The following is a 25,050-nucleotide window of genomic DNA, read 5'->3' as shown; positions in this document are numbered from 1 at the left end:
TCTAGGGCACCAGAAAGACCAATCTCCAGGCTTTCTGCACTGACCCTGCCCAGAGGCAGCATGTGGCCCTGGGGATAAGAACTTAAAGGTGCGGTGGCCATTCCCAAGCTCACAGGTGAGTGACCCCCCCCCACCCCGAAAACCCTGCAAGGCAAACGCTGCACCTGTGCTCTCAGTGAGGGAAGTGAGGCTCTGAGGGATAAAGAACTCCCTCCTGCGCTACCTCAGCGGTGACTCTGGAATGCCACCATGGCATAAGAGACTAGACGCACAGCGCCTTTATAAAGCCATAACGGCGAATTTTATAAATACATCCAGTAGGTCACCAAGAATACCACGGGCCGCACATCAGGGGTCTTTGTGACCACAGGGGCAAGGGAAATCCTCCTATAAATCCTGCTTTCTCGAAACGCTGGAAACTTCCAGATCTCCCTGGTATACAGAGGGCACACACCCCAGGGCAGACGGAACTGGGTCTCATCAGCCAAGTGACTACCTGTGTCTTCAAATACCACTGTCTACATCAGCGGCTCTCAACATTCCTGATGCTGACACCTTTCAATACGGTTTCTCGTGTTGTGGTGACCGCCAGCCATAAAATTATTTCACTGTGACTTCATAACTGATTTTGCCACTGTTGTGAATCATAACCTAAATATCTGATATGCAGGTTATCTGATATGCGGTCATAACCCACAGGTTGAGAACCGCTGGTCTAGAGAGCGTAGATGAGGCCAACAGCGGGAGCTCATTTAAATGATCCCCAAGCTAAAGGCCCATCAGCCTTTGCGGCAGAGCCTAGAAGCTTCTGGAAACCTATAGCACCCATTCACCCCACCCAACCCACACCCACCACCAGCATAACATGAGGACTAGCCTCAGTTTCAGGGAATGGAGGTAGACCTACAGGACATTGGTGGGTGTCATTTCTAGAGACCTTTAAAAAGCAAGATGAGGGGGCTGGAGAGATGGCTCAGAGGTTAAGAGCACTGACTGCTCTTCCAGAGGTCCTGAGTTCAAATCCCAGCAACCACATGGTGGCTCGCAACCATCTGTAATGAGATCTGATGCCCTCTTCTGGTGTGTCTGAAGACAGCTACAGTGTACTCACATACATGAAATAAATAAATCTTTAAAAAAAAAAAAAAAAAAAAAAAAGCAAGATGAATTCAGACCGGAACTCATTTAAAAGGCTGAGTCACGTGGGAGTGGGGGGGTTGGGGGAAACCATTCTGTGTGGATTAGGCTGGAGCACAGCCAGTAAACAGAGAGCAGGGACAAGCGAGCTCTTCTCCAGATGGAGAAAGGTAAACAGGAGAGCCTCAAGGACCGGGCTGCTGCTGCTACTTCCTAACTGACTTAGACGGAGGTAGTGGGAGGGGCTATGGGCGGCATGGGCTCTTGCCCTGCACAAGCCCACAGCATCAGCAGCAGGCTCTCCTTACATACTCCTTCCCTTAGCACAAACCCAGGCCCAAGACCCCCTTCTCCCAGGGCCCGCCAAGCCCCGAGTCTCACCTGCTGCTGGCTCTGCTCCTCCAGGTTCATCTTCACCTCCAGCGACTGGCGGGCCTCCAGGAAGGCCTTGCGGTGCTTACGGTCTGCCATGTAGTAGGACATGATGCCCACGATGATGGCGCACAGGTAGAGGAAGACGTTAGCCAGGATCTGCGTGCCAAGGAAGAGAGAAAACAGGGCTGATGACCGTGTATCTTCAGGAAAATAGGGACATGGAGGTGGGGCTGGCAGGGTCAACTAGGAGTCATCCAGCTCCAAGGATCAACGTTAGGGGCCCCTGAGTGGAGCCTTCCCTGTAAATCACAATCAACAAGACATGGCTCCGGGCCAGGAGGGTGTACAGGCCACAAGACTTGGATGCAAGCTGACAAGGTCTGGTGAGAAATGGCTGTTCCTCTCCTGCATCATACAACGACCGGTCGCCTCCCTGAGAGGCGGAGCAACTCTTGGCTACTCAGCTGTTTAATCAGTGTGTATGAACCCCAGCTTGGTAGGTGCTGTCCGCACCAGCCCACTGCCCACAAGTCTAGCACCGGTGGGAGAGTATGGCTGTCAGGAGGCTGCTCTGTCTGCCGACCTGGTCCCAGGCATGCCTAAAGGGTGCTGGATTTGCAGACCCAACAGTTTCCTGCTGGAGGAAGCCTTGGATAAGGACCTGAATGTCCCCATCACACATGGCTCCCGGTGTTACAGGAGCTTATTGGCTCTGAGCTTTGGTCAGTACCTGGAATGGCTGGGTCAAGGATTTATTCCCTGTTGGTCTGCAAGTCCACTGGCCTGAGTGGGCTTTCTCATGCAAAGCTGCTTCCTGGTCTAGCTCTAACTATTTCTCTGGAACCAGCTCCACGTCATGTCTCTCTCTTTCCCTCTTTAGTTTTTTTTTTTTTTTCCATTTTATGTTTAAGAGTGTTTTGCCTACATATATGTCTGTGTACCATGTGCATGCCTGGTATCTAAGGATGTCAGAAGAGGGCATCAGATCCCCTGGGACTAAAGTTATAGACAGTTGTGAGCCACCATGTGTGTGCTGGGGACTAAACTCAGGTCTCCAAGAGTAGTCAGTGCTCTCACCCAGTGAACTCTTTCTCCAGCCCCTCTCCACACCTTCTTGAAGCTATCCTTGCTCCCCTGCCCTGTTCCTCAGGTCCTGCAGGGAAGGGGGGACAGTCACCACCTAGAGATGGTAGGTGCGTCTATCTCCCCTCCACCTCCCACCCCCCACCCCAGGCCAAGATTGGAGTTGAAAGCAGGATGAAGAGGAAATTAGGAATTTAATTTCTGGCCCCACAGGAAGAGAAGGTCAGCCCATGGCATACACAGCAGAGTCTGGGGTCAGAGGAAATTATGGCGAAGTCAGCACTGGGATTTTAAATGCACGCTTTAGAGGACAGATAAGGGGATGAGTACTCTCCTGGTTATGCCACACCCTCTATGAGCTGTTTTTCACTTAATCAGAGCTGGTCCCCAGCACCTTAAGGACTCACCACCACACCCTACAGAGCTTTGGGGTAAGGGGGCGGGGCGGGGCACAGGCTGAGGCAGCGTTGAGTCCACGGGAACCTCCACCACGGGGCTGCTGAATAACGATGATTCAGGGGATGGAATGTGTGTCTGCACTGCTCAGAAGACACTGAGTAGATTCCTAAGTTCCTGGGCGGCTGGGTCACCGTCTAAGATCTGTGTTACTGCTGGGCCGAGGCAGTCCCAGCTGCCATTATCTGGGGTCAAGATCTTCAGTACCATCCCTGTACTGCCTGCTTTCCTGACAGGCCCTGCCGTCTAAGTGGCCAGACTTGGTGGGCTACATCTGCCTGCGCGTCTCAAATGCTCTGAGGTGAACTGAAGCCAGTCATTCAGATGGGCCCTGCTGGGTCTCAGAGTCAGTTGAGCAAGCTGCCCAAGAGTCTCCAGCAGCCCAGGGGCCATCCTCCTGCAGGGCCAAATGGCCACTGACTCTGCCCACGACGCCCAAGCTCACGGAGCCACAAACCGGCAGGTCAGGCTGTTATCCTATGCTTCCTCTATAGCAGCCACCAGGGCTGAGGCTCTGAGAGGCTTGTAAAACAAGACACTGCACATGGAGGGAGTGTCCAACTAGGACCCATACAGCTAGGTCTCCACTGTGAACCCCAGTGTCCCCAAACAGAGGGCTCCAGGTAGGGAAGGATGCCCTACAACCACAGGTCTGACTCTGGAGAAGGTATTTGTACATTTCTCCCTGACTATACCTAGCCTGAACTAGAGCTAAAGCCCTCGAATCATCCTGTCCCCGTCCCCACCCCCCAACATGGGCAGGCCCTGCCTCCCTGCCTGACCATCTCAGAAGGACAAACAGGAAAGACATGGTTACCCTCTAGGGGGGTGGCCCAAGAAAACTAAACTATCACCAGTAACACTTTAACTCAAGGAATATAGATGCAGGCTCACACCTGATGACGCTCTTCACGGGACCATGCATCTGTGGTCTGCCTAGTTCTAAAATAAAGTGTACACAGTAGAGACAAGAACTCAGGAGGACCCCGAGTTTATACCTAATCCTCACTACACAGTGGTCCCTGAAGCTATTTGATCCCCAGCCTTGATCCCCCCGGTGTCTTCATTGGTCTTATTTCTGAAGGCGGAAGTTGAGACTGGGGAAGGTTTGGTCCATGAAGCCCAGGAAGGACTCCAAAGAGCAGGAGAGGTGGATGGTTCTCAGGTTGTCACAATGTTTCTGTCCTCGAGAGCCCAGTCACAGCCCCCTCATCCTTTTCCCAACCAGCATTTGATGCCCACTGGCTCCAAAAAGCTCTCTGTAAGGAAGTAGGTGTGCAGGGCCTGTGCGTGGCAGAACCCCCTGCCCCCATGAATTCACCTCTCTCTTAGTAATTCCAGCAGGAGGCCAGGGTTTGAGTTTCTTAAGCTTCCAGTCCTTTTCGCTTCCCACAGTCCAAGGTTCTAATCCATTCCCACACCCTCCCTTGCTGGAATAATGGTTGCAGAGCCTCAAAGGAGCTTGGCAGCCTCTGACAGAAGTGATGGGTGCTGGGAGGTTCCACCAAGGTCTCACAGAGGCCAATCAGGGCATAAATCCAGCAGACCAATGCTGCCAAGCCAAGGAAACCTCCAACAATCCAGGGAAGCAGGAGCTGGCCACAGGGAAGGAAGGTCCAAGTGCACACGCGTAGAGCCCTGAGGGTAAGGGGTCTCCCAGCACACCACTGCATGATCCCTCAGAGACCCCGGAAGTGCACTGAGTGAGGAAGCCAAGAAGGGCAGCAGGCCTCAGTGTCTCCCATCATGTCAATGGTACATCTACTCCTAGACACAGGACACACTTTCTCAGCTTCCTCTCTTCCAGTCACTGCTAGGGCATTGCTCTGATTTTATGGGGAGTGAAAGTCCAATTCCCCAAACTCTAAAAGGCAGTCCACACATCCAGAAATGAGTTCAGGCTACACTGTGCACTTTCTGGAGGTTAGAGAAAAGCCAGCATTCCCCAGGGACTTGTGAAACTGGTTCCCATCCACCAAAAGGAGTCATTTCCCTTAGAAATAGCCAGCTGAAGGGACATATGGCTCCCCATTAACATATACCAGTGGCACCTGTCAGCATATCAAAGCCCATGCTGGCCTCCAGGCTCCCTCAGTATCACAAGTACCTGTTACACATTGCATCACAGCCCATGCTAGCATCCTAGTCTTCTCATTCCCCCTACCCTAAACGCTCTCTAGCTCACGGGCTTCCTCCCCACAGCTACCCATCCTTCTTATAACTCAGATAGTCTCACGATTCTCTGCACTTAGTCTCACCATACTCTACCTGTTCCTATCCACTTACTCCTCCTCCTCCTCCTTCCTCCTCCTTCTCCTCTCCTCCCTCTCTCCCCTCTCTCTCTCTCTCTGTATCCACATGCATGTGTGCACATGCCTTCTAGTCTCATATTTTTGTTGGTGAGCCAAGCCTTTAATGGCTGAGCCATCTCTCCAGCCCATGAGTTCAATTCTCTTGCTTTCTCTACTATTCTTTCCTGTTGCTCTCCCATTTTCCTAGCCCTGGCCATGTTTACTCTGCTTCTTTCTCTCTCTGCTTTCTCTTATATCTACAATAAAAGTCATGACCCATCTCCTGGAGCGGTCACGTCAACAGTCTCTTTACTGCACCCCCTTGCACACAGAAAGCAGCACAACCAAGCAATGACCCTAAGTCAAACACCCCATCCCCTCGCACAGTCAAGGCTTACTCTGGGTTTCAAACTACACCGAAGCACTCAAGCCCACTTACATGTACAACCCATCTTCCCCATAAAGGACACTGGGCATGTTTTAAACTAAAACTGTCACAAAGATATCAACCTTAAAGCACAGGAGTGTGGGTTGTGTCCGGTCCAAAGGAAAACTCCAATTTCCCAAATTCCAAAAGGCAGTGCATATGTCTGGAAATGAGGGTCCCTGCTCAGTTCAAGCTGGACTATAGGATTGCTAAAAGTCAACAGCCAGCATTTCTCAGAAACATGGGAATCGGTTTGCCGGCCAGAAAGGGCTACTTCCCTTGGCACATACCTACAGTTGCACATCAAAGCCCAGGCTGGCCTCTCTAGTCCCTATGCACACTTATTGTGCATTTCATAGTCCGAGGCAGCCTTCTGGCCCTCCTCACCTCCCCAACTCCTCCTCCACAGTGCCAGCTCCCGGGAAGCTGTAGGTCACTGGCCCGCCCAGGACCTTTCATCCTCTGTATAACAGCAAGGCTCCCCTGACCCCCAACTATGCTCTTGTTATTATCTTGCTTCTCTCAAAGACATCCCTGGCCATGCCCACTCTGCTTCTTTTTCTCTCTGATGTGGACTCTTCTAGATCCCTCTTGATGTTCTTCCTCTTATCCACAATACCCCACCTCTCCAAATCTCAGAGCAGCCATCTTGGTGATTTCTTTACTGGGCCCCCACTCACAGGCTACATACATTTTAAGCCCAAACAAAGATATATGTCTGCAGATATCCCATTGACTCCAAACACAGCAGGAGTCATTGTCTCCCAAGAGGTGAAACATGGGGGTTTCTCTTTCATATTTACAATGTAAGAGTGTCATCTTAGGGAAGATAGATCTGTCCCTCAAAATGTGCTTGGGGACAGAAGCTTCCACTCTGGCAGTGAGCCAGCCCTAGGCTGGCCTGAAGGACGGGTGACTGTCATGTGTCCCTGTCCCCTAGGGACCACTGTCAGGTGGGAGAAAGCCAGGCAGGTATGGCCTTAAGCAAGAGCGTGACAGTGAGAAGTGGGCCCTGCTCTAGATGACCTCTGTCAGCACTGCCTCTCATTGTACTTGGAGAGACTTGGGGCAGGGTTGGGGGGTGCAGCCTTAGAGGGGTACAACCTTTGGGGAGGGGCACGCAGCCTTTGGGGAAAACCTGAACCCCAGTGAGGATCCAAAATGGATCGGGTAACTGTGACAAATGGTTTTCTCGGATGAGGCCTTAGGAGTCACGAGTCTGGGCGTTTCCTTCTCAGAATTTGCTCTCCTCCCTCTAGAGCAGCCAGCCTGCATCCTTCTCCTTCTCAGCCTCCAGCTCTCTCGAGCCACACCCCATCCACCTGCTCAGCTCTGCTCAGGCCCCCCATGTACTCCACAGAACCTTCTGTAGAGCTGGGAGGCAGCCATGCCTGCCCTATATCACCTTCCCTATTTCAGGTACAACTGTCCTATTCCTTACCGTGTCCCCGAGGTCCAATCTGACCCCATGCCCCACCAGGTGATCTGGAAGCTGACAGTTGTTGAATGGGACAGACCCATGCAGGTGACACCATCCTAAGATGTACCAGGCAAACAGCACAGAAATTATCATCAACCTGCCACCCCAGACACAGCTTCCACTGTTTGAGCCTCATTAGCATTCCAGGCTTCCCCAGCCCTCATCCCGAGAAAGAGAGGAAGAGAGCTAAGACAGCAGAGCAGGTGGGTGACGAGCCATGCAGAAACCAGGCGCGGAGAACACACACAGAGATGCTGACCATCATCTACATAGCTGTGTGTGCACAACTTACACCATGGAGGTGGTGATGACATCACCATGGAGGCGGGGCTATTAGAGAAAGATGGGAGGCCAGGCATTATGGTACAGTCCTGTAATCCCAGCACTCGAGAGGCTGAGGCAGGGGGATAGATAGTTTGAGGCCAGCCTGAGCTATAGCACAATACCCTATCAAATAGAGGAGAGAGAGACAGAGAATGGGAGAGAGAAAGAGGGAGGAGAGAGAGAGAGAGAGAGAGAGGGGGGGAGAGAGAGAGAGAGAGAGAGAGAGAGAGAGAGAGAGAGAGAGAGGAGATAGAACACAGGAGCCTGATCTTCCCACACAATAAAGCCTCAAGCTTTCTTCAGGTAAATGAGGTCAGAGCCATGAGATGCTGCCCCACCAAGGCAGCTACAGAGGCAGCCAGCCAGAGCCAGGAGGTGCTGGCACCAAGCCTCTCCCTGCTTGGTGTGGTTCTGGAGCAGCAGCACATGGAGTCATCACATATCACATGGCCAGACCGCCATCTAAGGATGTTCTCCTAAGAGCATCGGCTGAGACACACTCAAGTGCTCCTGAAATTTCTCACCATAGGGGTTCCCTGTAGACTGTTCTGTGTGGCAAAAGTTTGCCATGTTATAGCTGCCAGATCCTTGGGTCTCTATACACTACAAAGTTTTCTTGGGCTGGGATATAACAGTATGGCGTACTTGCCTGGCGCACCTCAGACTCTGGCTTCCATCCCTAATTAGCATAGGAACACAAAGCCACTCCCCGCTCCACCCCACCCCAAAAAAACAGTTTTCTTAATTCTAAAAATAGCCTATGGAAATTTCTTTTTTTTGATTTATTCACTTTTATTTTATGTGCATTGGTGTTTTGCCTGCATGAAGGTGTTTGAACCCCCGGAACTGGAGTTACAGTTTTGAGTTTCTATGTGGGTGCATGTGCGAATTCAACCCAAGTCCTCTGGAAGAGCAGCAGGTGTGCTTAACCACTGAACCATCTCTTCAGCCCAGATTTCCTCTTAAAACAATCAAATAAATAAAATCATTTGAAAAGCAATGAATAACCAGGAGCGGTTGCACAGCACAGCCTATAGTCCTAGCACTCTGGAGATAGAGGCAGAAGATCTGGAGTTCAGCATCAATCTTGACTACATAAGAGAGTTCAAGGCCAGCCTGGGCTACATGAGAGGCTATCTCAAGGAGGAGGAGGAGGAGGAGGAGGAGGAGGAGGAGGAGGAGGAGGAGGAGGGAGGAGGAGGAGGAGGAGGAGGAGGAGGAGGAAAGGAAGAGGAGGAGGAGGAGGAGGAGGAGGAGGAGGAGGAGGAGGAGGAGGAGAAGAAGAAGAAGAAGAAGAAGAAGAAGAAGAAGAAGAAGAAGAAGAAGAAGAAGAAGAAGAAGAAGAAGAAGAAGAAGAAGAAGAAGAAGAAGAAGGGTAAGAGGGCAGCAAGTTAATTTAGGTAAAGGCACTTGCTCCACACACATACACACACATATAACACACATATACATACACACATACATTCAACAAAGAAATATCTTTTTAAATTAAGCCAAAATAAAAACAATGAATACATGAACAAGTCTTCCGAGTAGGTAAGGACCCAGAGCAGAGCTTCAGCCCACGCAGCTGAGGAAGTGTTTACAGCAGGCAGGCATGAGAGAAGTAAGTCCCTCGGGGACTCTTTCCTTTTAAAGTCTATGCATCAAGATGTCTTGAACATTTCTAACAGTCCCTGGGGAACCGGGAGCTCAAAGAGGGCTTTAAAATAGAAGCTGCCCCCAGAAGGTGGTCTGCTGGTTCTCTTGCCTAAAGCCAGTCTTGCCTTATAGCTCACTGCAGCCTGAAGATTCCAGAGCACTTCTGGTACCAGTGTTGGTGTGGGTCACCCTGGAGACTGATAATGTTCTGTTGCTGGGGTTAGGCAGCTCTGAGCCTCTCTTCATTAAGACATACTTGGATGTTTTGGAAAAAAAAAGTCTCTAAGCAGCTGCAGGACATAAGGGAGAGAAGGAGACGGTAACTCACAAGGCAGCCAATCTCCTCTAACCCAAGACAGCATGCCCAGAGCCTGTGGCTATGCCATGTGCCAGTGTGGAGTTCCCAGCTCAGGGAAGCCTTGCTTCAGACCTCTGGAGACACCCATAGTGGCTTCTGTCAGTCAGGATTTTACTCAAATGTTCCCTCTTCCTAGAGGCCTACCACGCCAAGTGGCACAACAACCCCGCCTTCCTTCCTCCCTCCCTCCTTTTCTTCTTTCCTTCCATTTTTATATGCTTGTTTGTTTTTTCCAGACAGGGCCCCATTATGTAGTTCTGGCTCTCTTGGAGCTCATCATGTAGACCAGGCTGACCTCAAACTCACAGAGATCCCCTGCCTCCGCCTCCCAGTGGCTGGGATTAAAGGCAAAACCACTGCTCCTTGCTTCTTTCGTCCTTTCTCCCTTATTCATCTGTCTGCTTCTTGAGGGTGGGGGTGCTTTGGTGGTGAATCTGATTTGCCCCTAGTGCCCAGAATAACTGGAAAGTTGCCTAGGGCTACTGGCGGACAATGCGTGGTAGGAGGAGATGGACCTTGGCCTTGAGCTGGTGGGCTTCGAAGGCTGGAGCAATGACTTCACCTGTCTGACACCTGCCTCCTCATCCTCACCACGGCCTTGAAGACCAGTCTAAACAGTTTCAAGCTGGACATGATGGCGCATGACGTTAGACCCGGCACCTGGGAGGCAGAGGAGGGGGAGTCATGGAGTTCAAGGCCAGTCTGGCCTACGGAGGGAGTTCCTGGACAGCCAGGGCTAGACAGAGAAACCCTGTCTCTAAATAAATTCACCAATTAAGCAATAAAAATAAAATAAGCAGGTCTCAGAGAGATAATATCGGCTCCACCTCCCATAGGGCTCAGCATAAAATGCATTCTTAGGACATTTCCAAATCTTTGCTTCCAGAAAGGAGACAGTGGCTACATAGATCTGAACGAGGAAGGAATACTTGAGAGCTTCCACACGCCTCATCTCCCTTTTTATACAAGCCCCAGCACCATGGGGGGGACCATGACATCTTCCATGCTCACTTGGTGAAAGAACTGACCAGAAACCAGAGAGACAGGCTTTCTGAAACCATGGCATCTTGGCCATGTTGAAAGTGGAACCTGGTCTTTCTCTATGAGCCCAGGTTTCTTCCCTATATTTCAGTATCCTCTGCTAAGAGGAGGGGGTCCCCCAGACTGGGTGAGGGCTAGAGTTCCCCAAGAGTTCAGGACAGGCATCCAGAGGAGACATAAAATCTATAGACAGAGACGTGACTACATGTGGCCTCGAGCAACCCCCCAGACTGCAGTGCCAAGAGTATCCTAGGGTCTCCTTTAAGTATAGCCATCCTGAATACAATATTCACGTGTGCTTACCCTCCCCATCTTGGTACTTCCTAAGTTCCTGCCAAAGGGACTTCCAGAAGCTTCCTGTGTTATGATCTTGTACATGCCTCTAGAGAAAGATACTTAATGTCTCTTCAAAAACTAAAAGGGTTTCTAGATGAGGCAGCCATCTGACTTGACATTTGTACAAGCTCCCTCGTGGCCTGCAGTACTGCCAGAGCAGCCTACCCAACTCCCAGGGGTACCACTCTGAGGCTCTGACGTGAGGACTTCTCCCCAGAGACTCAAAACATGGAGGCCACGACCTTCAGGCTCTTCTGTCTTTGACCTGGCTGGTCCCACAGGTTCTCTTACCATAGCCACAATGGGTTCTGTTTAGTCTCCTATAAGATAGACAACTGCAGGACTCTGTGGCACTAATTTGAACCCCACTTGCCCCGGCCCTCCTGCCTATCAGCGTCTACACTGGATAAATCTGTGAGTTTGGCTTTGTCAAAAACTAGCACACTTTATCTTTGCCCTACAAGGAATGGAACTTGTTGGTATTATATCAAGGCCAAGACTAGCTCCAACATGCTTCCCTGTTCCCCAAAACAGAATTCGTTCACGTGTTCATTCATGAATTAAGATCAGAATACTAGAGAAACTTGCAGAGTAACAAGATTAGAAGCTTGATAACTGCACTCACAAAGAAGGGCCCAGTCCTGATAAGTAAACCAGAGAAGGTCATCTGGTCTACCTCCTTGCTCTCCTGCAGATATAAAGCACTGATGTTGAACTACTTACACTAACCCAGGGGTAGGTCACTCAAATATAGACTAAGTTTTAGGGTTTTTAGTGAGTTCCTGAAACTAGGGAGAAAGTTGCCATTTTGTAGCACACAAGTCCATTTCTTTTATCAGATTCTCAAAAAGATCTATTAGCCCAGATGACTAGGAAGCACAAAGCCAATCAAAAGCTGCCCTTGCTCTCGTTGCTTCAGCAAAGAAATGGAAACAGCTGGCCACAGCACTTTCTGTCCTTTTTTTATTGATGGAACCTTATTATTTTAGTCACCTTGGTCTCTGTCTCCAAACCAAATAATCGCAACCCCACTTACAGAGTCTATTTTAAAATGCTTTAATCATGTTTGGCTTCAGGCCTTTCTTTTAAAAGTGGCCAATTTAAACCTATTGAGCTTTTCCAGTGGGTGGCGGGCCCCATGCAGGGTCCTAAAGATGAAAGACCTCAGGGGGCTTGAATCTCCGGAGGGTAAAGATGCTGCAGTAAACAGGAGAGAGATCGATTCAGAGGAGAGTCAGAGTAAGTCAGCAAACGACCGGGGAGGAGAAGCTGCGCTAGGCACTCAAAGGTGTGTACTTCACACACAGCGAAAACATCAGCTGTGCAATAAATCTTCACGTATGGATTCTGGGTTGTAAGAAATCCTGTCTGATCGCTACCTGATTGCCTATTGGCAATAACAAATGAAAGAAAGACAAAAGGGTAAACCATGTAGAGAGTAATCTGAATAACAGGGTTCTTCACGGTCTAGTGCAGTTCCAAGCCGGGGGTTCTCAACCTGAGGATGGAGACCCCTTGGTGGTAGCATATCATAACAGTAGCAAAAATACAGTCATGAAGTAGTAACAAAATACTTTTAGGAGTCATACTGTATTTCTAACACAGATCCCCTCACACTCATGAGAAGGAACCTGGAAACTATGTCCCAGGGGCTGGAGGGATAAGTAACTGAGAAAAGGCTTGCTAATAAAGCCCGAGGACTTTAGTTCAATCCCTAGAATCCAAGTAAAAATGCCAGGCACGGGGATGCTGCTAATCCTAGTACTGGGGAAAAGACAAGTAGACCTTGGAGCTTGCTGGCCTCCCAGGAGAAAGAGGAAAGTAGTCTAGAGACAAAAGAACACGTCCAAACTCCAGAAATACCATCATCAGATGAACATAGCATGTCATATTTGGAGGAAGTCAGTCCATGACTCCACAGACCCAGAAGCCCCCTCCCCTTGTATCCAAATCCTTAGGGGAAAAACCCCTCTGGGAATCTGAAGTGCCCACCTCAGAAGACTCAGGTCTTGGCGGTGACACATTCTGCCCACTCAGCTGCACAGAGCAGAAGTATCTACCCCTCCCGACCATGCTTTCCTCCTTGGGACTTGATTCATTCCCAGTTCCTCCACTGGGGCTCGGCAGCCCCTCCCCTAGAGCCTCTCACAGTGTTCCTGAGGACATCTGTGCATATGTTTTCTAGTTCCCACTTCTGACTCAATCCCCAGTTCCTATTTCTCTTTTCCTTTTCTTTCCTTTGGCCTTTTGACTGACTTTCGTGCAACCCAGCCTGGCTTCAAACTCACTATGCAGGTTACCCTTCTTTATCCTCCTACCTCTCTTTCTCCTGAGTGGCATGGTTACAGGTATACACCACCACACTGGCTTCTGTGTGATCCTGGAGAGCGACCCCAGAGCCTTGTACATACAAGGCCAGTGCTACACCAACTGCTGTTTTTCTAGGTCAGTTTCTGGGGCAAACCTATCACCACCCTGAGGGGACCTGGTTAAGAAAAAAAGTTCCAGAGCCAGTCATGGTGGTGCACACGTGTAACCCCAGCACTTGAGAGGCAGGGTCAGCAGGATTTCAAGTTCAACATCAGGCTATATGGAGGGAGAGTGCCATAAAAATTCAAGGAAACAAAAGGAGGGGCTCTCCCTCATGCCTGCATTATTGCCTCTCCCTGGTGACTGCTATCCCTGCACCACTACAAGGCGGAGTAACACATCCCGCAACAAAGCAACAGCCGTCCAACCTTCCTGGTACTTTAAACAAAAGCCTTGGAATGGATGCTTCGGCCTGTCCCATGTCCATTCATTAGCTGTCATTTGTCAACAATGACACGATTGGCCTCTACCTCACGTTAAGGTTCCTCCTCCCACTATTTCTTCTCTGCCTCCTTCTTCGCACAAAGCTGTCCAGTGAGATATTCCATCAGTCCATGCTGTCTCTTGCATGTAATTCTGTTCCCAGTTTTAAACCCAGATGTTAAGTCATCTTCTTTTTTTTTTTTTTTTTTTTTTTTTTTTTTTTTTTTTTTTTTTTTGTTGTTTTGTTTTTTTTTTTGTTTTGTTTTTTTTTTTGGAGCTGGGGACCGAACCCAGGGCCTTGCGCTTGCTAGGCAAACGCTCTACCACTGAGCTAAATCCCCATCCCCAGTCATCTTCTCCTTGCTTGATCACAGACCAGTCTTGTCGATGTACCACCTCAGTCACACGACAAAGATACGTATCATCTGTCTTAACCCCATCCTCCAGCCAGCCCCGTCTCGAGCTGGAGCCACCTGTATGTACCCCCCTTGCCCTTCCTCAGCAGATCCCAGCTTAGCTACATGTTAGCATCATGCGGGACACTATGGCCAGGCAACATCCCAAAACAGTGAGATCAAAAGTCCAGACATTGTATTGTTAAAAAGCCACCCAGAAACTCAAAGGTGCATCCAGGGGTAGGAAACATTACTTACACCAAAGTGAACACCCAAGTGTCCTCACCAGGGTCAAGTTGAGGCCCCATGTTTTTGTCAACTGAGGAATGAAAACACAACTCTTCTGACTGACTGCCCCATCTGACAAGGCAAGGCGTCCAACACAACCAAGCCTCAGTAAACCTTAGCTGACCTCCATAATTGGTACAGTTCGCACCCCTGCTTCATTGGGGCTGTGCACTGTACTGTACTTGCAGTGACTACGCCAGTCATAACCCCTGGTATTCCCAGGTCAGTGCCTTCAGGTCTCGTTGTTACTCCTCCAGTCAACATGTACCCCAAACCTTTCTCTCCCATAAGGCTTGGAGATCTCTAGTCTTTCTGGCTCCTCTCTGGTCCTGCCGATCTACCCCTGATTTCATATTAACCTTCCACATTTGCCATTTTCCAAGTATCAGCTGTGGTGGTTTAAATAAGAATGATCCACACAGGCTCATATATTTGAATGCTTTGTCATCAGGGAATGGCATTGCATGGGAAGGATTAGGAGGTGTGGCCTTGGAGGAAGTGTGTCACTAGGGGGATAGGCATTGAGATTTCAAAACCCCACCCTGGTCCAGTGTCTTCTTTCTTCCAGCTGCCTGCAAATCCAGATGTAGAACTCTCAGTCACCTCTCCAGCACCACATCTACCTGTATGCCACCATGCTCCTGGCCATGGTGATAATGGACTAAACCTCTGAAACTGTAAGCCAGCCCCAATTAAATTCTTTCTTTGTAAGACTTGCTGTGGTCATGGTGTCTCTTCACAGCAATAGAACACTAAGACACCACCCCCAGCTAAAGCACCCCAAAGTTGCCCATTGTCGAAAAGTTCTCAGTCTTAGCTCTGGCCTGCTAGGTCTACAGACTTTGGGCTTTATAGTTTTTCCCTACACATCTTACTTCCTCCATGTAGATTGTCTACCTGAGCCAAGCTCTTGCCTCATGTGCCCTACTCCCTGCCAGGACCCTTGATCTCTACGTGTTAACATCCATATTCAAGATCTCTCAAACTTTTCCACCACAATCTCTGGGGAGGTAACCTTTCATCTCACTTTGTAATACACTTGGAGGCTGCATTCTGTTCCATAAAACCCACGGGTGTATTACTATCTTTAAATGTTGAAGTGTTTGTCTTCTAGTTGAATGGGTATCTGTCCTTGACAGTATAAGCAGGGGAAATCTACACCATCCTCACTGACAACCCAGTACTGGGTAAACATCTGACACCACAGCCACTCAGTACAATACACAGAGGCAGGAGGAGAAGAGGGAGGGGCTTGCTGTCCCCATGGTTATTAGACATCAGGCAACTGTTAGGTCTCAAGAAATTCCTGTTGCCAAAGTCTGGCATTTAGACAAAAGCCACCACTCTCTCAGGCACTTAAGAAGATAGTTCCTACTGAACTGTGGCAAAAGGGACCTGTGGCTCCTTCATTAACCAATGCCTGGGATGCCTATTAGCATATCAAGGTCAATCTCTACTTACAGGCACCTGTTAGTGTCATCCTAGTGCTCAGGTTCACAAGCATGCTCCACCCCCTACACACACACACACCACCCACCCTAAACCTCTCCAGCCCACCCCTCAGGCTTCTTTTTTCTCCTATATAACTTCAACCATTTTTCCCATGCACTCTCTTTGCTCCTGGTTCTTCTATTGACCTCTTGGTCTGTGGCTCCTCTCTTAGCCCTACCCCCTCCTTTCTCTTCTCTTCTCTTCTCTTCTCTTCTCTTCTCTTCTCTTCTCTTCTCTTCTCTCTCTCTTCTCTCCTCTCCTCTCCTCTCCTCTCCTCTCCCCTCCCCTCCCCTTCCCTTCCTCCTCTCTCTCTCTCTCTCTCTCTCTCTCTCTCTCTCTCTCCCCCTTCCTCCCTCCTCCCTCCCTCTTTCCCTCCTCTCTCTCTGTCCTCATTTTTCACTCAACAAACAAAACCACATCTCACCCCAATACGAGACATGCAGCTCCCCAAGCTGGCCACAGCTCTCCCCTTCCCTCACGGTGTAGCTAAATGCTGCCTATCTACAGAGCCTTCCCAGCCACGCCCCCAGCTCTAAGCAAGCACTCTCTCCCCTGGCTCTACATTTTATTATGTAGAGATCCGCGCTCAACGAAAATGGGTGTGAGGAAGGTAGGTCTGAACCCGAACTATGTTCATCATACTCTCTGGAAATGAAACGGGCCAAGAGCAGAAACATCACAGGGGCCATCTTGTGCAGAAGAGTGGGTATTTCAAGACCAGCTTCCTTTCTTTCCTCTTCCTCAGCTCTCCCTCCCTGTCTTTCTGGAATGAATCTGAAGTCCTCTTGTGAAGAAACAATGAAGAAACATGAGTGTTATTTGAAATTCCCCACAGTTCCACTTGTCTGGACCCCTGACCAACATCAGTCTGAAAACCCGTCAAGATAGAGACTCCACTGTGGAAATCTCATATTGGGAAGATCCTTCACCCTCTCCCACAACCAGGTGGAATCTCCAGGATTCAGAGTTGAGCACCTTAAACCGCTCCCAGCAAACTTCTCCCTCCACAACCTCCACATTGAGCCCATCAGGTATGCCAAAAATGTCACCGTTTCACTGCCCACACCTCACCTCCCTACACATGCTGCATGGGGCTGGCAATGGAGGGGAGCCTGCTAGGATGCTGGGACAAAGCCTGGGCACACAATAATCCACCTGTTGCTCTCTGTTCTGTTTTATGAGACCAGGAAACTCAAGGTGACCTCACCCACACTGCCAAGCCAATCATCTGTCATTTACTGCCACCCACCCACCCATGTCAGTGACGGATCTACTCCTTTTTTAGAAAGCAGAGCTGATGGAGGATTAAGCAGAAGTAGAGCTGCTTAAAGTCAAAATGAGGAAAACAGAATCTGTTCTGAATTTAAGTATCGTGGATGAAGGATGACAAAGTTGGGCTTTTCCAAATGAGGGTCCCAGTGATGTGCAGGACTGCAGTGAACAGTGGAATTCTGGGAACTGTTTTATCAGTTCCAAAGCTGGGGAGGAAACATGTATGAAGTCAGTGAGTTCCTAATGGATCACAACAGGCTGGTGTTCCCTTCACTATGCAAATTAATAAAATTCAAATGACGATCGATAGCTGGTAGACAGACAGACAGATGCAACAATCAGTGGTGATCTATAAACTGAGAGATCTACTTAAATCATGCAGATCTAAACTCAGAAATAAAACCACACACTCAAAATTGGCTTTGTAGTTAGAAACCCTAGAATTGGGGAAAAACAAGGAAGTTCTAAAGATTTTTTTTATGTGACGATAAGTCAACATACATGTATAATTTTACCTATTTGAGTATAAATCCTTTTGGTAGGGATTATTTTGATAGGATTAATATAAAATAGGAGTAATGTAAAATAAATTAATCGTTTTTTTTTAAGGTTGTTGGTGTGATAGCTTAGTGTTAGCCCGATTGCTAACAGCCTGACACCTGAGTTTGATTTCTAGAAGAATCCACATGGTGGGAAGGAAGAACAGACACTTGGCAGTCCTCTGACCTCCATACATGTACAGATACATACAGATGTTAAAATAAAATTAAGATATGGCTCCATGGCTAAAAGCATACACTGCTCTTGCAGAGGACCCATGCTGGGTAGTTTACAACCACATACAACTCCAACTTCAGGGAGAACAAGGCGCCTAGCTTCCAAGGGACTTTCTATAGAATTCTTACACACATCCTGCCACCTATAGCTTTTAAGTATAGTTTGGGATGTTTCTTAAGGTGGATTTTTAAAAATCTCCATTAGATTTTGTTAGCACATAAAAATAAACTTGGGTCTTTTATATTAATCACATGCCTTCCTTTTTAAATTTTTATTTATTTGTTTATGTGCATGGGTGTTTTGCATGTGTGTGTGTCTGTCTGTGTGTGTGTGTGTGTGTGTTTGTGTTAGGGTGTCAGATCCTCTAGAACTAGAGGGAATTACAGACAGTTGTGAGCTGCCAGTGTTGCTGGGAATTGAACTCAGGACCTCTGGAAGAGCAGTCAGTGCTCTTAATCACTGAGCCATCTCTCCAACCCACCTAATCATTTACCTTTAAACTTGATTTAAAAAATACACACACGTGAGGCTAGGTGGTGGTGGTGCACACCTTTAATCCCAGCACTTGGGAGGCAGCAGATCTCCAAGTTTGAAGCCAGCCTGGTCTTCAGAGCAAATTCCAGGAAAGCCAGGTCTACACAGAGAAACCCTGTCTCTAAAGAACAAAAAACAACAAAACAAAAAACCACATACATATACAAAAATTAAAATAAATTAAAACTTTTGCCTTCTCTTCCATGATCCTTGGACATGCCAGGGTGGGTTCACTACTTAACATTTTTAGTTAGCAGAAGTTTGACATCTGTCCTTGAATCATCGATGCCGGTTGAGAGCATGTGATTCATGCTTGGGACCACGGCAATGATGCATTGAACACACCCTTCATTCTCAGCACAGTGGCGGGGACGCTCTACGGCATTAACGTGCTCTTCACTCTGAAACATACACGGTCTAGTAACGCCTGTACCTCCTGCTCACTAACCGGTGAGGAAGGAAAGAAAGCCAAGATGCAGGATTTGTCCCATCTTCCCTTTCCTTGGGGGCCATCAACTTCAGCACCGAGTGGCTGGCTAGTTCAGGGAGGCAACCAGAGAGAGAAGAGGGAATTCTTTGCCTGTGTGTGTTTGAGGACTCCCCCACCTCTTTGCATTTAAAGACATCCTAGTACGTTGAGAAGGACAGCCTCGAGGGACTATGCACACCCTGCCTAGCCACAGATGAGGATATTTATTTGGGGGTTTGTTCCGTGTCTTGCGCTATCCCAGACATCATGGGTTCAGCAGAATTCACTGTCACGGGGGCAGCTCGAATATTATATGCAAATGAGTGACAAGGACTGAAGTGCTTGTGTGTTCCCTCCACATCTATGCATGGTACCTCGCCCACATCTTGTCCTGAGACATCATTTATAGAATTGTATTTTTTTAATGTTATGGATCTTTCAAAAGATTTATTTTTATTATGTGTATGGGTGTTTTGCCTGCGCGTATGTCTGCGCACCACAAGTGTGCAGTACTCTCAGAAGCTGTAAAAGAGTGTTGAATCCCCTGGAACTGGAGCTACAGACAGTTGTGCACCTCCATGTGGGTGCTGGGAATTGAACCCAGGGCCTCTGGAAGTGCAGCCGGTGCTCTTAACCACTGGGCCGTCTCTCTAGCCCTAACTGTATTGTTTTTAAATGTATAAGTAGATAGGACACGATGCTTTAGTGCACACATACACGCCGAGAGCACGTCAGAAACCCTGTGTGTGGCAGTTGTTAGGCAGAAGCTTCTAGGACTGTGCTGTCAGTCCAGCTGACTTCAGTTCACTCAAGTGTTCCATGTGCGTAACAGACAGACACTAATTTCAGTTTGTTCCGTCAGTAACTGAGGAGTGCGGAAATCTCCAAACACAATTACGGACTCACCCATTCTTTTAGTTTCGTCACTTTTTGATAAACTAGATCAGGCCGTGTCGTTGTTTTGTTTTGTTTTCCTGTATGTGTGTGGGTGTGCATGGCCATGTGTGTGCAAACAGGGGACAGAGGCTCTCGTTGAACCGGAGGCTTGCCATTAACGCTAGACTGGCTGGCCAGTGACCTCAGAGGACCTTCTTGTCTCCACCCCCACAGCATTGGGGTTACACTCACACGCTGTCATAGCCATGTTTGCATGTGAACGCTGAGCCATCTTCCCAGTCCCTACCTTTTATTTGAGACAGAGTTTATTGGTTATTTTGTTGTTGTTGTTGTTGTCTTTGTTTTAACTAAACCCCTGACAAGAACCAAAATGGGGAAGGAAGAATTAATTCTAGCCCACAGAATAAGGCCACTGCCCACTGTGACAGAGCAGGCATGGTGGCAGAATTGGCCTCAAAATTATTTGGTTTTTGTTTTCCAAGACAGGTTTCTCTGTGTAACTCTGGTTGCCCTGGAACTCACTCTGTAGACCAGGCTGGTCTCAAACTCAGAGCTCTGCCTGCCTCTGCTTCCCGAGGGCTGGGATTAAAGGTGTGCACCACCACACCTGGCCAGAATGTTTTTGGTTTTTTTTGTTTTGTTTTGTTTTGTTTTTAATGTTTCTCAGCTGTTTTGTCAGGGGATGGGAGCTGACTGCACACTCTGCCCCTCCATGGGGGCCAGAGTCCGGGATAACCCATTTGACCTTTCTGAGCTTATGCCCCACCTTCACGGTGAAGGGTAGAAGAATATGGGACAGCCCGAGTAACCTGAGGCTAGACCATCTGACTCCAAAGCTAGATCTGCTGTTACCAGTGCTGTGATCATGGGCAGAGTGACAATGGCCAGAACTTTGACAGTGTTGACTGTGTCAGGTCTCAGAGGTTGTGGTAAAGACCGCATAATGCCAGTGAGTAAAGTTCTGGTAAACCAGAAACCTCACCCAAGTGCCAGTTCCAGCCTCAGCATTACCACTGCATGCTTATTTATGACTCCTAACTCCACAGACAGAGGTCCACTGACGTGGACTAAACTGCATTTCGTCTGAGAATATTTGCAATGAGAGGGGCGGGGGTGCTGCGGCTGCCAGAGGGGATCTTGCGTCTACTGCCTCGGCTGCCTGGAGCCCTGGCCTGGGGAAGTGTGAGAGCAGGGTCTGAGATAGACCACTGAGCCCTCTAGAGAGCAGGACCGTGGACGTGATGGTGTCAGAAGCCCTGATTCCCAGTCCAATCTACCCAGCTCTTCACCAGCTAGGGAGCTAATGATTACTGCAAGGTGCCAGCCTGTTTGGTGGGTCGCCGGCCTGGGAGCAGGTTCAGGACTCAAAGGGGAGGTGGGAAACCCTGTGTATGCTGTCAGGTCCTATGCCCGAGAGTCCTGTGGCTCTTATGTGAGAGTCGATGTGGAGACAGGATAGTAGTGCTAGGGGGGAGGCAGGCTGTGGAGGGGTGCGGATGGAGGGGTGCGAGGTGCGGGTAGAGGAGTGGGGAGGGCAAGTGTGACTGCTAGGACAGGGGAGGGTTAGGAGGAATCTGTCCAGGGAGGAGGCAGAGAGAGTGTGGTCATGTGACAGCAGGTGTCTGGGTACCGCTGCTGGGAGGGGATGCTCTGCAGTCCTCCGCACTGCGGTGTCCACTGTAGGCCAGGGCTTTAGCCTGGGAGAGCTGCTCTTGGTGGCAGAGTAAACTTTGCTCTTGTTCACTCAGTACTAAAACTGTGTCTCGTCCCTGGGGACGCTGAGGTCGTGGCAGGCCAGGATCCCTTCTCCAGACTTGGGAGGGAAGGAGGAATTTCGTTGTTTTTCTTTATGCCCTTGCCTAGGTTAAATTGGTTTCTCACTATGAGTGTGTACATAAAATAGGAGAAAATAAGTATTCCCATTACTAACGGGGGTCCAGTAGCTAACAGTAGCTAACCTTAAAGGATAATATTATGGTTATATAAAATCTATGTGAAATATGATATAGTATTTTCCAGGATTTCCATGTTTCCCCTATACCAAACTGAACCGCATAAAATAAGTCTGCATTTTTGACAAATTGAAAGCAACTGGATATAGATGGTTTCATGGAGGTCAACCTATCTGACATTTAACCAATTATTTAGGGAGTGATTTCACTGTACCAAGCCAGTGTGCAGACAATAGTAAACTGTTCTTTTAGAGGCAAGGTCTCGTATAGTCCAGGCTAGACTCTGACTCACTGTATACCTGAAGATAACCCTGAACTTCTGCCTCCACCCCTGAGTACTGGGATTACAGGCATACACTACCACGTGTGGCTTCTGTGGTGCTGGGAATTGAACTCATGACCTCGTGCATGCTAGGCAAACACTCTTCTAACTGAGCTGCGTCCCCAGCCACAATAAACTTTAAAGAAGTCATCATAGGAGGCAGTGATTCTCCTGTAGACGGGGACGCCAGCTCTCTATGTTCCCAGCAGCCCAGAGCTTGTGCAAGCCTGCGTCCAACAGCACATGAGTTTGGCAGAGGAAAAAGATCCTTAAGGGAATAGAAAAGCCAATGTCCATCACAAGACATACAAATGAAATTACATGTTCTAAATTTAACATCAGCTACAGCATCTCTCTAACAGAAGTGGGGATCTGGAAAGGGGATGTGTCAGGCACCAATTATCCTGACCTTTACTGTCCCCACAGGAAGATGGGGACAGGGAAGCAACAGGAATGGAGGCTCCTCAGAGGGGCACAGGCCTGAGGAGGACTCGGTCCCTGAGAGGTCTCTCCCAGTTTCTCTACCTCATGCAGCAAGCACAACATCTTAGGAGGAAAAGCCAAGCTTCTGCTGATGGAACCTTCTCCACAGATAAACATTCCTTTCTTAAAGCCTGCCATCATGGGAAGCACCCTCATCTTAAACCTATTGCTCTAGAATCGATGACTCTAAGTAGCCGAGTCCTGACAGGCAGGACAGACTTTTAGAGCAAGTGGGAAAGGCATGTCTAACAGCAGGTGCTCCCAGGTCTGGTAGGGGCCACACAAGGTGTAAAGCGCCACGGTAACACCTAAGTGCTCTATGATGCAAGGTGGGCTGGGCTGATGAAACCTCAGTAGAGCAAGATGGCCGAATTCAACATGGGGTATAAACAAGGGCCACATACACGCCACCTCCTGTGGCTCCTCTAGGACAGGAATGGGAGCTCCGAGGAAGAGAGGCCAGAGGAGGGCTCCAGAGCTCCTGGAACTGCGGTTACAGCCAGTGGAGAGCTGCCACACGGGTGCCGGGAATTGAAGTCAGGTCTTTTGCAAAAAGCAAGTGTTCTCAAACAACTGAAACAATTCTCCAGCCGGAAATGACTTAACTTTATGAAATCAGAAATTACAGGTCACACGTGCTAGATACACAAGAAGCCACACAGAAAGCTCTATAGCACAGGACTGAATTTCCCTAATCAAAAAAATCTGAACTCCAAAATGCTCCCAAACCTGAAAGCTTTTCATTCACACACGATAGCCCAAATAGAAAATTCCACATTATGCAACATATTTTCCAGACAGAAATTAGTTAAAATCTTGTACAAAAAAAAAAAAAAGAAAGAAAGAAAGAATTACCTTCCTGCTATAACTCTCTCAGTGAATTAAGTGTTACAGTGAGGACCTAATTCAGATTCCGAGCATGCAAGGGCACAGTAGTACATGCATGGTGATGGCAGAGTTCTCTGTACGTTTTTGATTGGGAACATAGCATCCCGCAGCCATCAGCACCTATCCAGGTACACTCAGGGCTGGAAAGAAGAGCGGGAGAAGCTAACTATGGGAGCACAAGCTGTAACCCAGCACTGCAGACACAGGGTTTGTTGGACACAAAAGTGGCCAGACCACTTTTCTTTTACATCAAGGAACCAAGAGAGTTCCAGGGTCTTGTTGACCAGCCACTCTAGTTAAACTGGTGAGTACTGGGTTCAGTGAGAGACCCTATCTAATATAAAAAGTAATTCAGAAGACATCTTGATGTTAACTCTGGCTTCTACACACATACTCATTTGTGTATATGTGTGTATGTATGTATGTATGTGTGTATGTTTGTGTATATGCGTGTGTGCATGTATGTGTATGTGTGTTTGTGTATTTATGTGTATATATGTGTATCTGTATGCGTGTGTGCATGTATGTGTCTGTATGTGTATGTGTGTTTGTATCTGTATGTGTGCATGTGTATGTGTGTTTGTATCTGTATGTGTGTGTGCATGTGTGTGTTTGTGTGTGTATGTACATATGTGTATGTGTGTATGTACACAAATACACTGTGACAGGTGTTGACAGCTATGAGAAGTTATATGTCTATATTCCCAGTTAAAGTCATAGACAGAATTCTGCCAGGGCCACAAGAATCCCACCATAGCCCAGGCAGCCAACTCCCCCAACACAAGCTCCACAAAGTTCCCACAGCACTTACCACACCACCTTGACACCACCCATGCCGCCTGTGCTTATCTTGCTATTGCCTTTTTTAAAATGTGGTGCTACATGCTCCGACATGCACAGTCTGCCACAATAATTCAAAATTTCACATTCAGAAGTTGTGCATCCTCCAGAAAGAATCCTTTTGGGCATTGGAATCTAGAAAACTTGGCCTTGAGAGCAGACACACCATGCTTCCCCGGGCAGTGTTCCCCATCACTGCCCACCTCCACTTTTTTTTTTTTTTTTTTTTTTTGGCTATAAAATGCCATGGACAAGGGCAAGCACCTCCCAGAGGGGACTGGAAAACTGATAGACGCACCGTAGGGGCAGCACTGGAGAGGCAGAGGTAGGTGGATCTCTGAGTTCGAGGCCAGCCTGGTCTACATACTAAGTGTGATTCCAGAGTCATTTAGCATCGTTAGAGCAAACACAGAAGCGAAGACCACAGAAGGAGTACAGGGACTGTTTCCAAATTGAACAGTGAGCCTCGAGATCCTCTCCTCACCTATGCTCAGTGATAAGCTTTAGAGGTTGTCATAGAAATCCCCAGGGAAGAGGACAGATGGTCAAGCACAGGGAAACACAGCAAGGCCATGAGAACTCATGGGAATGTCCCCTGCCTACCTGTCTAATGATGTCCCATTCACAGCCAGACCACTTCTATTTTACACCAAGGAAACAAGAGAGTTAACAGAAGGGTTTTCTTGGCCTTCCTCCACAA

General features: G+C 48.5%; 1 protein-coding gene across 4 annotated transcripts in view; it reads right to left on the bottom strand.

The window, feature by feature from the left end:
* Adcy3 (adenylate cyclase 3) overlaps nt 1–25,050 on the bottom strand; it is a 78,086-nt gene that overhangs the window by 36,975 nt on the left and 16,061 nt on the right. For all 4 annotated transcript variants that reach the window (XM_032909075.1, XM_032909077.1, XM_032909076.1 and 1 more), the window contains exon 3: nt 1,519–1,668. In XM_032909075.1, coding sequence (XP_032764966.1) covers nt 1,519–1,668 — 150 coding nt within the window. The remainder of the gene's footprint in view (nt 1–1,518; nt 1,669–25,050) is intronic.

Source organism: Rattus rattus, chromosome 7 (genome assembly GCF_011064425.1).
Source record: "Rattus rattus isolate New Zealand chromosome 7, Rrattus_CSIRO_v1, whole genome shotgun sequence".
Lineage (NCBI taxonomy): Eukaryota > Metazoa > Chordata > Mammalia > Rodentia > Muridae > Rattus > Rattus rattus.
The sequence above is the reverse complement of the archived record's forward strand: the minus strand, read 5'-3'. Positions and strand labels throughout refer to the sequence as shown.